This window comes from Ischnura elegans, chromosome 5 (assembly GCF_921293095.1).
Source record: "Ischnura elegans chromosome 5, ioIscEleg1.1, whole genome shotgun sequence".
NCBI lineage: Eukaryota > Metazoa > Arthropoda > Insecta > Odonata > Coenagrionidae > Ischnura > Ischnura elegans.
In genome coordinates this window covers 23,247,633-23,263,672 of record NC_060250.1, presented here as the reverse complement: position 1 = coordinate 23,263,672, position 16,040 = coordinate 23,247,633, and the positions used below count along the sequence as shown (strand labels likewise).

The 16,040-nt window shown below is 40.7% G+C and overlaps 1 protein-coding gene across 1 annotated transcript in view; it reads right to left on the bottom strand.

Annotated features, from left to right (window-relative positions):
• Positions 1-7,985, bottom strand: part of LOC124159631 (capon-like protein) — a 642,357-nt gene extending 634,372 nt beyond the window's left edge. Inside the window, exon 1 of the mRNA XM_046535551.1 lies at positions 4,374-7,985. Within this exon, the coding sequence (XP_046391507.1) occupies positions 4,374-4,481 (108 nt within the window). The 5' untranslated portion in view covers positions 4,482-7,985. The remainder of the gene's footprint in view (positions 1-4,373) is intronic.
• Between the last annotated feature and the right edge of the window lie 8,055 nt (positions 7,986-16,040).

The following is a 16,040-nucleotide window of genomic DNA, read 5'->3' as shown; positions in this document are numbered from 1 at the left end:
TGACCGCGGAGCACAGGATCAGATTCCGTGAACAGCCCACGGCGAGATCACTTTCTAGACATTGGGGGAGGTGGGGCGGGAGGGGAGAGGGGGGAGGGGAGGGGCGGGTGCGGAAGTATATTCAGTCACGAGAAACGACCGCGTCACCGCACCCACACGAAACCAATTGCATCGACGCCTAACACTCGCCACAACTAACCCTTCACACTCATACACTCATCTAACTAGCATTGCTAACTAGAGGCCTTGGCGTAGCCAGGGAGGGGGTCCGCCCCCCCCTCCCCCGAAAAATAAAAGCACAATTATTTTCCTTAATAAAAGAAAACAAATTATTGAAAAATCATGAATTTACAAAGTATTTTTTTTAACAAATGAAGTTTTTTCGATAGTGAAAAGGGTTAAAATTAGTTAAAAACCCATTACTTAATACCCTATTTTTCGAAAATTGTCCCCCCTGGTTTCACCCCCCCCGAACGAAATTCCTGGCTACGCCACTGATTAGAGGTGGTTGATTCGATTCATTTCGACGATTTGACTCATGTCATCATTCCAATGAAACGATCTATCAAATCGTTCATAACTCATGATAAAAACACCAATGTCCACATTATATAATTCGGCACTAAACGACCGACCATGGTTTCAACTCTTTGTGTCATTTTCACAGTGTAGAAACCATGGTCGGTCGTTGAGTGTTAAATTAAATAGTGTGGAAATTACCATTAGTATTTTTATGATGCATATAGCAAACTTCCACAAAATCAAGCCTGAAACGATTTTATACCTTCATAATTCACACAATGAACCATGTGAATAAAAAGAACAAAATGAACCTTGTGATCCGAATGAGCAATGGCCATCGTGATGAACACTGCGAGCCTAATGATAACACAATCCAAAATTATTTTACGAGCATTAATGCGTTGAAGATTGCCCTTACTAGTGCTGCGTTTTCCGGGTAAATCTTGATATTTTATCCTAAGGAGATTTTTAGCGCGATGAAATGATATTTATCGTCCCAGTAGTAGCAATCACACACGAAAAAAAAGATGTTAAAAACTATCAAAATGGTATGATAATTATTAGTATCGTTAAATATACATAAATTTTGATTCAAATAATAAAGTAATTTCTGGGTGAAAATCTTTCATATGCTCACGCTACGTCGGTTTTGTTATCCTTTTGATCTTGATAGTTTTTATCAAACTGTTTGGCCATTTTCATAGAATTTTTTCAACTGGTTTGGTAAATGTTACCGAAATATTTAATGCTCCATATGAACGGAAAAGTTCGGTGAATGTCATAAGAATCTGCTATTTCTAGCTAAACTTTTTTTTTTTCAGTGTAATCACCAGCTACCGATTTTCAATAGTTGTTGTTGTTCAAGAGGGCCCGGACGGTGTTAAATTTTCAGCATCTTCCGGGCCCAGCCTAGTAAATTAAGGATTGTAGGATCGCTGGTTCAAATTCAAGGTGAAGTCTTTGGGTATCACCGAAAAAAATTCTCATCACTCCTTACAAGATTATAGGATCGCATTTTTTAATTTTTGACGGATTGTAATGATTTTACAGACAAAAAATAAAATCAAAATTACTCTCTACACATGATGATCGCTGCTATCTCGGCAGTCCATACTCTCGTGGTTAGGGCAGAATCGGAAAACCTCACGTTCGGCACCAAAAAGCGGCGCAATTTGGATAAGCCGATTCAATGTGCTAATTACGATTATATATATTTTTTTATGAAACGAGTGACCATTCGGGAGAGGCGAGTGGTTCTGATTCTCTTTCCCTCGGGTACATTGGGTGTCAGGCCATTCTCCAGGAGGAAAATGCGCCTGTTCTTAGCATCCAACGCTAAAAACGTTCAGTGGTGGAGGGCAACTAAAATGAAGCTAGAGAAATAAGTTTATTGGGTTATTTTGGGTAGAAGATTTGATCTCAAAAATTATTCGCTACCAAAAAGACAAAACTTTCTCAGTGACCTCATGACTGAGTGCGAGGGAATAGGTAAACCGTCACAAAAAATTGAAAACGGTAGCAATAAGATGAAGATCGTTGAGCGTTTGCCAGATACAGGCAGATGCCGTTAGGGCTTCAATAATAACTTGTCTGGTCTTTTTAGATCAAATTAGCGTACTCGAAAGCAAAAATTTAATTAAAGACAAGACAGTCAGCAATTCAAATTAAAGCTAATCTAACAATGACAAGACGGAAAGAAAAAGTATACGATTTTCTTATCATTGTCCATTGCGATGGAGTTGGAAAAATAAGAGGCATATATTTTCCGCTTTCCGATCCGTCATCTACTTGGTGAAGCCTTTGTGCCGGGTCTACACTAGTAACTTAAGTGACTACTTAAGTTGGCTCTGTACTTAAGTTGGTAGTGTAGGTGTCACCAGCTTCATTTAAGTACACCTCCACTTAAGTCATCTTAGAACCCAACTTAAATTGCGTTGGCAACTGTTTCCGCACGGTTGAAGCTCTTCAAGTGTTGTAAATGGCACATAATACCCATCTCACTTCTGAATCATCCCGTTGATTATGTTCTAAGTTGTGCTGTATTCTATGATGTGGTTATTGAGCGTTCTATTTCGTTAGTTAATTTCTAGTGTTGGGGTTATTAATTCGACGAATTTATTTTGTGGTGTTTCTCATCTTATTGTTCGTTTTATTTCCGTGAAAACTAATTGCTATGCCTGTTGCTCACGGTGAAACTCGATTTATATAACTTAGAAACGTTTTATGGAATTTTAAGACTGACAAGTTGTTTAAGACTGACAAGTGAGTTTATTTTCCATGGTGTCATAATCGAAAATAACGTAAACGAATGCACTCAGTAACTTCCCACATACTGTTATTGAAACTATTGCATAGGGCTTTAATTTTAGTCCTAGGGATGCCGAGGGAGATAAGATGTGGCGATTTCATTGGACGTGGGAGGAATCAATGGTTGAAATTTAACATCAATGGTTTTAATAAAGCAGTGGAATTTGACTAGCAATAAGTGTTTTTGTTTACGTTATGAATATGTCATTCCACGAAGTCACGCTTAGTAATTCTAAATTCCTCTGGCTCCATCACCTCTCGCCATATAGCGTTCCCTCAGGAACTGAAATCGGTCTTTCCTTTTAACCTTCTAAATCCAAAATGGTTAATTCACGGAGTTTGGAAGTTTATTTCAAATAATAGTCGCTTTGGATCAAAGAATCACTGATTGCTCTCCTAGACCTTCATCTGTCAACATAACTGTTTCCCGATATAGACAATCACGGTGCTGAAGTCGACTTAAAGCTCAAGTGTAGCTACCGCACCACATTTAAGATTATATTTAAGTGAAGTCACTTAAGTTAAGTCTGTAGTGTAGACAAGGCATTGGATACTCCAACATAAAAACACTCGACGTACAAGATGGCGCAGTGAAAGGAATCAGTCCCTGAATCAGTGATAATAACGTGTGACAGTTAACACGCCAGCGGTTTACTCAAGAGAGAACTCTACCCTTACATTTTACTGGATATTTTAAATATATACATCTGCATATCACCCCGTAAGCCGCCTCAATGGGCATGTGGCGGGGGAGGCAAGGACAAGAGCCGCTAAAGAAACGAATTGCGCTTACGAAGTTCCGCCTAGCATCTACTAAATCCCTTATTGCTCGGGGGAAAAACAAATTCCTATAGCCATCCGTTTCGCAAAATATTTCTCTAAATTTATCTTTCCTATATTTCTAGGCGTGACATATCCCTTACCCAACCCACGATGAAATATCACTTTTAAAAATTAAAACTACATGCGAGACGTCAGAGACTCTAATTAAAGAGGTGGTATGCTTCATAAAATTCACGTATAACATCAAAAAAAGAGCAGCGTAACCTTAAAAGTGTAGGAGTTGAAGGATTAAAACTTTGCTCTTTACACATGGTGAGATATTATGAAAGACCACGGTTTCTTTAGGTACAGCGTAGCATTATCAAGGACCTTAAGTAATGTTACGCTGTAACGAAACCATGGTCGGTCCTAATTAAGCACTATGAGGTCTTTATTCCTTCAACTCTTGCGATTAAGGATTTCCATCAAGTTACGCGCGCTACGATTAATTGATAAACTTAAAAATGTATATTTTGGTTAGGTTTCCCGATACAATTCATATAAACACGATTTAGAGAAACAAAATTGACTTTGCACTCAATTTGCTATATTTTTTTTCATTCGGGAAATTAATAATATTGAATCTGGGATTTCACCGTTGGCTTTTGATGTTGTTTCGACGAATTATTATTTGTTACTTTGCCGCCACATTGTGCGTTTTTTTTATATTTTTTTTCCCTGAGTGGGGCTGGAGTAAGATTTGAAGTGGCCGAGAAGCTCACCTTTGCTTGGAAAGTGATGCCATGCTGGAAGGCCTCCTCCGAGTGCAGCGGAATCCGCGTGTCGTACTCGTCGTTCTGCACCAGGTTGTACTGCTTCTTCGACGGCATCCTCGGAGCGTCGAAAATCTTGGCGGCAGAAGTCTCTCCGAAAGCGGAGAGACGAATTTATAAAAAGAAAAACAAACGTGGGAAGATGAAGGGGGGGAGCCCCTTGTCGATCACCGATCAAACACAAAAACGACGCACCGAACACTCACTGATGAGGACACACCGGAACTCCACTATGCATTCGCGTATCCATGCAGGAAGGCGTGATGCTGCAGAGACGTGGCCGTAGAAGCAGGTAATAAGTATATTCCAGAGAGTAACAGGAACTATCTTAGTTTAAAAGAGTGACACTAATTTCGCATTCGTGGACGAATCATGAATATCAAACCTTTTATTCAATCTCGAATTCCTCTTAGAAAGTCGATCCTACTTTTGAAGAGAGAGATTTTATTCCTTCTCTTCGTTTCGAATATTGCGTCGATCAGGTCGTGATACATTCACTAAACATTTAAACACGCGGGCACGAGGAATCCTGGATTACATTCATGAAACAAGCACTAAAAAAACAAAGAGGGTGTTTTTCGCACGAGGTGAATTCACAATCTTTCGCAGGTTTATACGACAAACACAATGTCAACGCACACAACACAGAGTACTGACTCCGTTTTGAGCACCTTTGACGAGAGGGGAAACACGTAAAAGGACGTGGTCACAGGGTGACACGAAGAAGGTCAAGAGCGCGCTTATTGGAGGGGAGTAGGAGAGGCTGTGAAGATGTATCCGCAGCTTTTGCTCCTTCGCCGCCGCTACAAATCCTCGGGCCGGAACTGAGCACGGATCACCGCAGCCGCAACCTTCCGTGGGAGGCAAGGAGGAGTTGTCTCAGATTCCTCCGGCTCCGCTAGAGAGTCCGACGATACCGGAGAGCTATAAGTGGAGCTCAGGTCACGCAGGTCTCCGAAGAATCAAGGTTGCCGAGTGAAACAAAGGGGATTAATGGCAAGATCAAGTGGTGAAGGAAGTGGACAAATGAAATTAGCAACAACGGAGAGAGGTTAGGGCAAATATTTTCAGGATATTACAGCAGTCGAAACAGAGGAAGTCAGCAAAGACGACCGCGAATCACGATGTCTGCGATTTTTCGAAGATAAATGTCCTCCTCCTAATTTCTCCACAGGGCATCTTCCAGTTCACCAGAAGCTATATACTTTATCTTCAAAAGACCACTGTATGCATTCTCTTGAATTAATGTTCACAATCGAACCGATGATTTGTGTCGATACGTGAGAAATAGCGTTAAAAAAATCAGCGGGCAAATCCTCGTTTTCACTGGGATCGATGGTAAATCCTCGTAACAGGGCGATACTGAACGCAACCCTTGATTTTCAGACAGGGATGGCTACATTATACTTCTCCATTTGCTTGCAAATGTTGAATCACCGGTTGTATGTCAATGGTAAATCCTCGTATTCCCGAGAAAAATGTGCTTCACTAACACTCAGAATGGCACAAGAGCGAGAAGGAATCCTTCCTTCTGCAAACACTGGGTAACAGGGGGCGCAGGTACCGGTAGATCCACGTACGCAAGGGAAATGTGAAGACAGACAGGGGGCGGGACACGAGTGCACAACAATCCAGCTTCTCCTTCCGTTGAGAGCACGTGTCTACGAATGAGCAAGTATATTTTCACCTCGGTCTTGTATGTTCCGTCTGCGACGGGCCCTCCGCGCAGAATGAGAGCTTCGGCGGTGTTGGACTCCAGTCAGCTGACTCACCGTTTTTCCCGAAGTATGAGAGGGAGGCGGGTGAAGAACTCGACTCAAAACGAACTGCTGCGCCCTTTTCTCACTTCTGGACTTCCTAGAAGTGCGTCCAGAGGTGCAGCGGGTGGAGAGAGGTTATGATTTTGAAGATTTTTTTTATTCCAAATGGCTACAGGCTCTATTTCCAAGCATCGCTTTAGTCACCCGATGGCAACGAGATCCTAATTTACCGAATTATTTTCAGAATGAGGTATACTCAGTCGCGATGTTTTCTTGCGCCAGTCATACCCCGAATGCCGCCAGAGGGTCGAATGTTATGAGCGGCCAATATTCACAGCAAAAACTGCAGTCTTTTTTGACCGCAGACTTTTGAATTACGAACTCAGTTGGCACCCAAAATACTCGAGGTATACCTGGATAAATTTTTACTAGGGTTTTTAAATCCAAACATTGGCACCTTCCAAAAGGGTGAACTTCATATCCTCAACTTAATAGCAGGAAAACGACAAGAAATTGATTTTTATAAATGTAAACGATGGAAAGAGTCCCTTTACATTCACGTAGATATGATTATATTTACGAGGACGCAAAATTGTTATCTGTCAAGCCTCATCTGGGGGCAACGTATCACAGAGCCGGTTTGGTTTGACCAGGAATGACCACCACCCCAACCGCGATTCTTCTCATCCACTTTTCTTCCAGTTTTCAAGGCATTATTTTTTCGCTATCCCCTCTAATGCCTTGATCGTAATGAATAACGACACACCAATCAGTTCTCAAAAAGAAGGAAGAAAAAACTTTAAAAAAAGATGCGAGATCAGATGACGTCACTCGCACGCGAAAACAAGCCCTCTCCGACGAGTTTGAGGAACTCGTTCGACAGCCGACTTGGAACACGCGAAGCAGAAGAGCCGACGAGTTATTTCGTGCGGGAAGGTAACGCAGGACGAACACTTGTAGAACACCTGACAAGCACCATGCAGATGGAAATGAAATAGGGAAGGTCCTCGTTCCTAAAAACACGTCACTTTATTAGAACAAGGGATGATCAACTTTTTTTCTCTCGGGATAGGGATAAAAAGATGGGATGAAAAAGAAATTAAAAACTTAAATAGGACAGGACTAGACGTCCCCGTAAACAAATACAGCCGCGATTGTCGACGACCTCAGCACACGAAAACCTTCTGCAAGGAAAGAAATGCCGCGTTTACGAGTGTAAACACAAAAAGACACAAGGGTTAACATTCCTTAACGCGACTCATTCAAGCTCCGTGGGTGTAAATTTAGTTGAATAGGGTTGATGTTTTGGAATCATACACAAGTTTCTCCGCTACCTCCTTTGACTTCTTCGAAAGTTGCAGAGCGTTTCAACGGAAACACTAATGAGTACACAAGTGTGGGAAATCCTTGCGCGACACAACACTCGATAACTCCGCGGGGTTTTTACTCAACGCTGAGGCTTCGTGCACATATAGTATCTCCGCTGCCTTCCGTGACTTCGATGGATTCACACAGCGTCCCTCCGCGGTCGTCGTCTTCAAGCCGCCAGGAAGGAAGGAAGGAAATATTGCGGTGGTCTAAAGCGACGCAGCCCACTCCTGCGGTTTCGCCAACGCAGATCGCTGCTGAAAAGTTCGCTCAACTTTTCGCCGTCCAATGGGAGAGTCGAGTCGCTCGTCTTTTCCCCGCCGTGTTACAATCAGTCGGTTGCCGGGGCGACGAGCCAAACAACGCGCGCCGCGGCGGCAGACTCCCCTCCGTTACAAGCGTCGCTCTCACGCAGTCCCGTCTTCGGCGGGCGGGCCGGCACTTCTGACTCGCCGGGCGCCCCCAGGCCGCCTCCACCTCCCCTCCTACCCCTCACTCACACGCTCCGCCCCCAACCCTCCCCCCCCCCCAGCAGCAGACCGTGTAGAGAGACTCCGTCGGAGCAGGGTTGGTTCGTTTATAACCTTCGCCGCATTGTCCTCCGCTTCTGCATTCCACCTGGCAGGCAGAGGGCGGCAGTCGACGCGAGTTGTAGGTGCGTTTTCGGGGGATATCCTCTCTCGACTTGCCGTGCTAAGGGTGAAGGCGCCGGAAGAGAGAGGTGACGTAACAGAGCGTCGCGACAATTTTATTTTCATTTTAAAGAAAAAGGACGACATACAGCATATAGTTGCCATTTTATAGTGGTCAGGTAACAATACATAAATTAGAGGACGAAGACGCAATATAACAAGTAGAAAATAATAATTTCATTTACAAAAACAAAACGACAACAAGAATCTGCAGAATATACAGCCTACTTCAGTGACAGATAGGCTGGGAAAGGCCTATGAAGGATTTCAATGGAAGTGCAAAGGGGTCGATGTGTGGAGGGAGTGAGTTCAACACAGAAGTAATGCGTTAGAAAGCGAACGTTTAGTAAGTGAAAGTCTAGGAATGGGCATGTGGATTAGGGGATGAGAACGGGTAGGGCAGGGTGGAACTTTAAAATTGATAAAAGAGAGCAATACAGGGCAGTCGATGGAATTGAGAATCTTATTAATAAGTTTTAAATCAGCTGTGAGCCTATTGGTAGTGAGATTAGGGATGAAGAGGGAGGAGAGAATATCATTAGTGGACATGTTGCGTAAATGCTGTAATATATTGTTTACAAGTTTGGCAAAGAAATTGCTGACACAGTCCAGGGATGAGAGGATGTTATGCGAAGAGATAGACCAGATGGGACAAGAGTAGGTAAGAATTGGAAGAATGGTAGAGAAAAAAAAGTTCGAAGTGCTTGGGGGTCCTTAATTTCAGTGCAACGGTACAGGGGGCCTAAGAGGGACATTGCTTTAGACTTGATGGATTGTATGTGCGGAGAAAATTTTAATTTATCGTCAGTGATAATGCCTAGGTCCTTAGATGCTGACACACGTTTCAGATAGTGATTAAAAATAGTGTAGACAATCATAAAACAAAAAGTTTACTCACCACCCACTGCGACCCGATCTTCTCAAAGAGGCTGGAATGTTTTCTTGATAGCATAGAGCAAGAGGATTGCATAGAGGAGGCCCAATTCCATCCCATCCCAGGCTGATTTCTGTTGCCGCTTCGGTCGCATTTTCATCGGTTATCAAAAACGACCACGGCACGGTGATGAGTGCGATGTGATCCACTTTTTTCCAATATTTAGTAGTACAATGTTTGTAATTGCAAGGAATAGCATTGAATTTCAATAACTTTTCAAAGATTGAAAATTTATGATATTCATGTCATCATGCATATAAATTTCGGTTAACATCCCTAATTAACTATATTTCCCCATGAAACTCGGATCAATTTGTCCGTCAGCGATGCGAGTGGTAACTTTTGAAACCAATTTGAATACCCAGTGGTTGACAACACATTTAGATGCCTGCTTGAGGATCCTCTTTTGTAATATTCGTGGTACGTATAGAGATACAGGTGAAACTTCGCTCAAATTTTTATTTTGCAGTTAGGGGCGTCCATTTATTGTGTGAGTTTATTTTGACGATTTTCGGATCCCCCTTACCTCCATAGTGAGATATCGTGAGATTTGGCTTAACCACCTCCCTCTAATCTCACGTGAGATTGTTCAAAATTCATATTTTCAGTGTCAATCTATACTTCATCGCATGGGTATGTTTCTATTTGTTGTATAATATTTATTCAACATTAGTTAAGACTAGTATTTAATATAACGAAGATCGTAATTCTACACATTTTTGAAAAAAAAAATACGTGATCCTTTCCATGACCCCCACTCTCTCCCATGTGAGATTGGGTGAGGCCATTGGCCCTCTAAATGCATCATGTAATTTATGGATATCCCCTTAACGTGGCTGGAGTGTTTTCTTGATTGAGTACAGATGTAAGAGAAACCACCCTTGTTTATTTTGCTGTTATTATTAACCGATTGAGGCAGTGGCCAAGCGAGGGGGGAGGTCTGGGGGGTCTGGACCCCCCAAAATATAAAATCACAATATCTTTCCTTCATAAAAGAAAACAAAATATTGAAAAATAATTAATGTACAAAAGATTTCTTAGAAAAATGAAGTTTATTCGATTATGAAAAGTGTTAAAATTAGTTTAAAACCCTCTACTAAGTACCCTGTTTAAATATTTTTCCCCCAGGTTTTGGACCACCCCGAACAAAATTCCTGGCTACGCCACTGGATTAAGGTATGTTTCCATCGGATATTTAAGAAGTATTCTGGCAGTCTCTCCTCCATTCATGGACTACGATCTTTAATTCACAATAGGGCCTACTCCCTTTCATTTTATCTATGAATACCCTTTTAAATAAATTCCCTTACTTCGCTTTCTTGTTTACCCTACCTTCTATCTTCTAGCATAATCTTCAACATCCCCTCCCCGCTAAGTACTCGCTCCATTCAACTCTTCTGTTTTCTCAGTACCTCATCTAGACGCTGCCTCTCCTCACCCAACATGTCCAGCAATTCGTCGTTCCTCCTTCTCTCCGTCCATTTCACCCTCTTCATTTATCAAACACACCCACATCTCGAATGCCTCGAGTCTTCTCTCGTCAACGCTACACACCAAATCAGAGTATTTACTAACCTTTTCTTTAAACTCCTACTCAACGATCCTCTCATAATCTCCTTCCTGTTCATGACCACATTTGCTAGCGTATATTTGCTGATCCCATGATAAAATCGAAAAAATCATATTTCACCGAGTTAGTTTCATGGAAATGTAATGGAGTTTTAGCATGCAGTTTCATGGAGAATGATATATAATCCCTAAAAATCAATTATGAACGACAAGTTCTGAGGACAAAATTCAACGTAAAATATGAATGTAAAGCACCCCGATAAAAATAAATGAATCTTACCCATAAAATGTATTATGCATTTCAAAAATTAAAATACTTATATGCATATCATGTAATTTCATAAGTATATCATTAAATGTCGCGATTACATCTAAAAAAATATTTTATTATCACTTTTGCTGATGTCAGCGACTAGTAATTAAGTCAGAAAATGTTAGAAAGAAGACAAAAATGTAAAATTCTTTCATAGCTTCCACCGCTCCGAGATCAAAGAGTCGCAAATTATGCATTTCTATTCTTCTTGCTAAAGAACTTTATGGAAATAATATTGATATGTGTTCTTAGAGATCAGGCAATAACGTATCAATTATCTTACGGTAGCAAAACCATGTACACTGACGTTGAAAACACTGCTGATGAGTTCAAGACTCACCCCATCCAGTTTGCAATTGTTGTTACACGCATAATGGTCCATTTTTTGTGTTGCCGTTACGTGTGCGATGAATGTGAGAGACAATTAGAAGCTAATTATAAAAATTTGATATTTTGATTAAGATCAAGGCATAGGAAATTTTTATGATTTTAACGCATATTTGGCCAGGATTTTTTTCGTGGTCAAAGGAGTTTTTTCTTAATTACTCTTTTTGCACTAACTTCGTTATTTTTTGTGCATTATCTACGGATTTTTTTCTCAATATGAGCTCTTTACAATTTTTTCGACAGGCGAATTATCAGCTCAATTAGGGGGAGGTACTTGATCAGGCTTTTTCACGAAATTTTATTTTTTATGCGTCGTCATAGATTACAAAAGGCACGCATTCCGTCAGAGTTTCGGGAGCAAAGAGCTTGTGGAGAACTTTTAATTGTTCCTCACGGGTGGTCCATGGGAGACTTTGTAGCGGTCTGCAGAACATTAGATCATTAGGAGTGGGATACTTTTAAATACAAAGATATACTTTTAAGTTCGAAAACACTATTCAACCACATCTCCTTTCAATGTGATCATGGGAAAAGCGAGATGAAAGTTTTAAAATTGATTGGTGGTTGTTAGTGTATGAGAGTGAAAATCGTCAGTCATGATCACAATCCCATATTTCCCTCGGCGAAAATTTTGCAACTTAAGCGCAATTGAGCAGAAGAACAGAAGACATAAAGCGTCCAATAGCACAAGCTAAGACGTCATACATTACAAGAAGGCCGTCACTCTTCCACAAGATCATTAGAATAGACTATAAAAAAGAGTGAAAAATTCGTATGGACGGTGACACACCAAGAATGAGAATTATGGTCCTCTGGAAAAGCTAATCAGAAAAGACTTTCTCGAAATAGATGGAGCATGACAATGTTTTCATATGAGCTCTGCTATTTTCGGCTAACTCTTTATTGCTTGTGAATTTTTGGCTCAAAGCAATACTGAAACGATGCCAGCCTCCATATTCGTCAGACATGCCTCCGCGTGACTTTTTCCTGTGTCCAAAAATAAATAGAACCTTAAAGGGACGTCGTTTTACCAGCATAGATGACATTAAAAGAAATTGCTGAAAGAGCTAAAGGCTATCCCAATGATCGAGTTTGAGAAGTATTTTGAGGATTGGAGGAAGCGCTGGCACGAGTGGATGATATCTAATGTGCACTATTTTGAATGCGACAACGTTAATATTCACGAGTAAATACATTTATATTTTTAAAAAAACACTAAAATTTCTGTTATTTTCTGATCACACCTCGTATTATACCACCTGCCGCCCAAGGGCGTAACCAGGATCGAAACCAGAGGGGGGCCAGACATGGTCGTTCAAGAGGTAACGCAAAAAGCTTATGAAACCAAAATTTCAAGAAAATTATGACAGCGCTTTTTTACTTTTTTAAAATTATTTGCTCGGATTAAAAAAAAATATTACGTGTTTTGTACTAATATGACTTTGATTGGATTTGAAGAAAATTTGTTAAAAATTTCGTTTTGAAGTAAATTTACTTTTGCTTCTAGGGGGGGAGCAGCTGCGCCCTGCTGGGAACGTCCATGCTGCCGCCTGTTCCGCTTTTCATACGGGCAACTACCTGGGTTGGTAATTAAACGAGTTAAAGTAATCGTATTACTTGTAATGGTTACTTTTGCAGTAGTTTGTACTTTAAATGATTACTTTTTACGAAATTTAATTTACTGCTTACGGTGAAAATGAAAGCGTTACTTTTGTTATTATCGTTTCATGCTCGTACTCAACGATTACTTTAATGATTTTATTGATTTACCTGGGCCTACAGACAACTTCCAAACGCTAAGTACCACAATTTGCTTGTTTAAGTTCAGGTACTCTTATATTGTAGCCTATTTATGATGGGTACAAATTATGACACCAATTGCGTTTTAACAGCATTTATAATAGGGTAGTTTCCTTCATCAAAGAAAACGAAAGGCATTGATTGCGATTCGTTACCCACCATTAGTGTATTCATAATACACAAATTATTTGGTTTTTGAAATACCGGTTTAGACGAATGGCAAGGGTCAATTTTATCCTCATTTGAAAAAAGCCAGATTGGCGCCCATGCGATTCCACTCCGCATGACGTCACAGGGACCTAGTTTCTACACGAGAGGATAGGAGTTATACATCGTCTGAGGTTACCAATGCATGCATGAGGCACAGAGCTCAGGGAAACATGTCTTAATAATCACCTATTAAAACTGGCTAAGTTCGGAAAGTTTTCTTCGTTTGATAAGGTATTAATAAACCTTTTTTAAGCCAAGCGCTACCATCCAGCAAGGTACTCAGCTATCCGCTAGCATCCTGCGACGTATCAGCGCTAAGCCTCGCCTCAAGGTCACCTCACTGGGCGGGAGGGGGAACCAGAAATACGACGTACGGAGATATTTCCCGGCATTCATACTTAAGCGTCGCGTTTTCGCGCGCTTGAAAATTTTCACTTTTCATTTAATCGCGAAAAATAGATGTTGTCATTTAAAAATCTAAAAGCGTGAAATACGTACTCCAGGAGTAATAATCTTTCGATTAAAGCAATAAAAAAATAATAGGAAACCACCCTATTGCATGTATCGCAAGTGAAATTGCAACTTTAGCAATTTCTATGGTTCTATTATTCCACAGTTTTACTGCACTATTCAATTGTTGCAATGTGGTCTCCAGAGTGGGCAACTTACCAGAAGTAATTGTAATTGTACTGATTACTTTTTGAAATCAGTAATTCGGACTTTTAATTGATTGCTTCTTTACATAGTAACTGTAAACTGAGCCATGTTACTTTTTTCTCGATACCTTTACCAACAGCCAGAGGCGCAGCTAGGAATTAAGGTTGGGGGGGGGGTTTAGGTGCAACTAATTCTGGTGTGTGAGGGGGCATAGAATATCCACCAGGATAAGCGGTAGGTGCGAGATTAATAAATTGCGGAATTTTAAGATAAATGGTTCAAAATGATGAGTTTTCCGGGTTTCTGTGGGATATTTTATTAACCCTCACACTATTCTATTAGTAATATCAATCCAATTAAGTAAAATGGATTAAACTTAAAAATTTCTCTGAGCTTTGGGGGGGGGGGGGTTTATCCCCCAAACCCCCCCCCTCGCTACGCCACTGCCAACAGTAACTACCAGTCCCCTCTCCCATAGAGTGCCCTTTGTCTTTACGTTCTGCTCGGCCACTAGGACTCGGAAGGCTGGGATGGCTGGGATAGAGTGGTTATCTTTTCACTTTGGTGAGCGCTTCTACCCGAGACTTGGAACCTTTTTCAAGGTGAGAGTGGCTTACAGAGGCGGATTGTAGGTGCGAGAAGCAGAGTTCACGTGGGCTGAATCCAGTCCGCCCTCAAAGGAACGAAAGGAAATTACATCTGAGAGAGAAGAGAATTCTGCTCCGAGTTATACTACGGAATATCCACGCGTGGACAATATCATCCACCGCACAGCTAACCAATACGGATAATATATTACTGAGGATTTGAGGTAACGGATTAAAGTCAGAAGACCGACATTAATTTCAGTAATTGTAAAAAAATATTTGATGGTAAGCATAAGTCTCAAAAGTAGTCATAGGGAAATCTAGTGTCTTTATAGATTGAACTCACTTGTTATATAAGTTGGAGCTACTAGGCGCTTTTTTATGTAAGTACCGTTATGAAACATGAAACCAGTTAACTTTTTGTGACCATTTTATTTTAGCATAAAAGTTCACACGTTAAACTACTTTTCGACATAATTTCCGTTAATATTAAGGCACTTATCATATCGAACAAAAAGCTTTCGTATACCGTCGTCATAGACAATTACCACCTGAGTTAACAATCATTACAAAACTGTTTTTTTTTTAACTCTCTGGGGCCATGACGAATGCCACCATTCCATGTATTGCAGTTTTGATGCACGTATGAAGCAGGTTCCCAAATTTCCATTGCCTATAAAAATTTGGCTTTAAAGATGACCTTCAGCATCAAAACGTTGAAGGAATGCCAGACAACGATGTATGACAATGTCCATCCACATACGGCCCATTGAACCCTGGAGATTTCATTGCATCATTTGTTTTGGAATAACTTGATCATCCTCCATGCAGTCCCAAAACTAGCGCCAAATGACTGCCTTTCTTTCATTCGAAGAAACACCTGAAAGGTCAGCGCCATGACGACGATGAAAAAACGACAGTTTTGCGGTGGCTGTCAACTCGGGTGGCAATTTTCTATGACGACGGAATACAAGAGTTAGTTTTTTGATATAATAAGTGCCTTAATTTTAACGAAAATTGTGTGGAAATGTAGTTAAAAGTATGGGCTTTAATGTAAAAATAAAATTGTTCCAAAAAGTTTACTAGTCTTTTTATATATTTCAAAACGGTACTTACTTTAAAAATGCACCTTCTGAATAGGAAGTAATAGTTATTTGTAAAAGTGGCTTTGTCTCATTGAGGGCCCAATTTTGCATTAACATTCCATCTCAAATGAATTCTGACATTCCGGTTCAAACGTCGGTTTGAATGCCGGGTCATAAGTGGGTGTGTTACAAAATAATAATCTTTTGCCATTCGAACTAAAAATTTGCTCATATTTTTTCGAGGACCGTACAAA